Raw genomic sequence first — 1,785 nt, 5'->3', positions numbered from 1 at the left:
AGGATTTTTGAATTATGGTAAGTAATTTGAACAATAAGATGTCATATTGTCACCTTTCAAATGGGTACATCCACCTATAGTGGACTGGTCCACCAAGTCTTGCCTCATATGGAAGATGGATTGGGAGATGTTCCATAGAATCAAAGAATGAGGGAGGAAATATTCTCTCCATCTTGCACAGAATGATTGGAATTTTTTCTTCCATCTTCACTAAGTCATCGTTGTTAAGTATTGTACAACACAAATCTCTGAAGAAATGACTTATCTCTGTAATGGGATTGAGAACATAAGCTGGTAAAGAACTAAATGCTATAGGAAGTAAGCATTCCATAAACACATAGCAGTCATGGCTTTTCATCCCAATGAGTTTTCCCCTATTCACATCAACACACCTTGACAAGTTAGAAGAATATCCGTCAGGCATCCTAAGATCTTTTACCCACTGACATACTTGTTTTGTTTGATCTGCTGAAAGTGTATAATTTGCTTTTAGCTTGTACATGTTTCCATTGCTATGACTTTTTAGCTCCAAGTCTTTTCGTCTACAGTACAAAGCTATATCCATTCGTGCCTTTTCATTGTCTTTTGTCTTCCCTGCAACATTCATCACAGTATTGAAGATGTTGTCAAAGAAATTTTTTTCAATATACATGAAATCAAGATTATGCCTTAACAAATTATCCTTCCAATACGGTAGATCCCAAAAGATGCTTCTTTTCGTCCAATTATGCCACTCACCGTATCCATCAATTCTTGAGGCACCATTTTCAGTTATTTTAGGGTAACCCTTGATTCTATTCCAAACTTCTGCTCCCATCGCATATGATGGTGCATCATTCATCTCCACTTCCCCCTTCTTGAAAGCATTTCTATTCCTCCTAAAGGCATGGTCATTTGGTAAAAACCTTCGATGACTGTCAAACCAGGAATTTTTTCTCCCATGATACAATCTAAAAGCCTTTCCATGCTCCATGCAATGTGGACATGCTAGTTTACCATGAGTGCTCCAGCCGGACAACATTCCATAAGCAGGAAAATCATTAATTGTCCACATCAGCATGGCCCTCAAAATAAAGTTTTGTTTCCTTGAAATATCATATGTTATCACACTCGTCCACAACTTCTTCAATTCGTTTATCAAGGGCTCTAAGTAAACATCTATGCCAACCTTTGGATTGAATGGCCCGGGAATGAGACATGTCAAGAACATGTAAGGTTTAGACATGCATATTTCTAGAGGAAGATTGTAAGGGGTGACAATAACTGGCCAACATGAATATGGTATATTTGATGCCTGTACATATGGGTTAAAACTGTCAGAGCATAAACCGAGTCGTACATTGCGTGGCTCNATACCAAAGTCAGGATATACTCTATCAAAGTGCTTCCAGGCCTCTCCATCACACGGATGACGCAAATCACCATTCGTCGACCTATTCTCATAGTGCCATGTCATGTGTCCTGCAGTTTGTGTTGACGCATACATTCTTTGTAGTCTAGGAATTAATGGCAAATAGAACATTGATTTCACAGGAACTTGTTTTGTAGTACTTGCTCCCGTCTTACGTGGTTGATATCTTGGCTTTCCACAAAATTTGCATTCAAGCAACGCGCCATCATTCTTACCATATTCATTATCATAGAAAAGCATGCAACCATCCACGCAACAATCAATCCTCTGCGATTGTAATCCCAACTTTGATACACACTTTTTTGCATCGTAGTATGTCTTAGGCAAACCTGATTTGATGGGTGTTCCATCCAGAACCATTTTTGCAATAAAAT

General features: G+C 38.6%; 1 protein-coding gene across 1 annotated transcript; it reads right to left on the bottom strand.

Moving 5' to 3' along the window:
• Nucleotides 1-49: 49 nt before the first annotated feature.
• LOC106780574 lies at nucleotides 50-1,771 on the bottom strand. The gene has a single exon (XM_014668876.1). The coding sequence runs from the start codon at nucleotides 1,769-1,771 to the stop codon at nucleotides 50-52; it is 1,722 nt and encodes a 573-aa protein (XP_014524362.1).
• Nucleotides 1,772-1,785: the final 14 nt, after the last annotated feature.

This window comes from Vigna radiata, unplaced genomic scaffold (assembly GCF_000741045.1).
Source record: "Vigna radiata var. radiata cultivar VC1973A unplaced genomic scaffold, Vradiata_ver6 scaffold_447, whole genome shotgun sequence".
Classification (NCBI taxonomy): Eukaryota; Viridiplantae; Streptophyta; class Magnoliopsida; order Fabales; family Fabaceae; genus Vigna; species Vigna radiata.
This window is presented reverse-complemented; position numbering and strand designations above follow the sequence as displayed.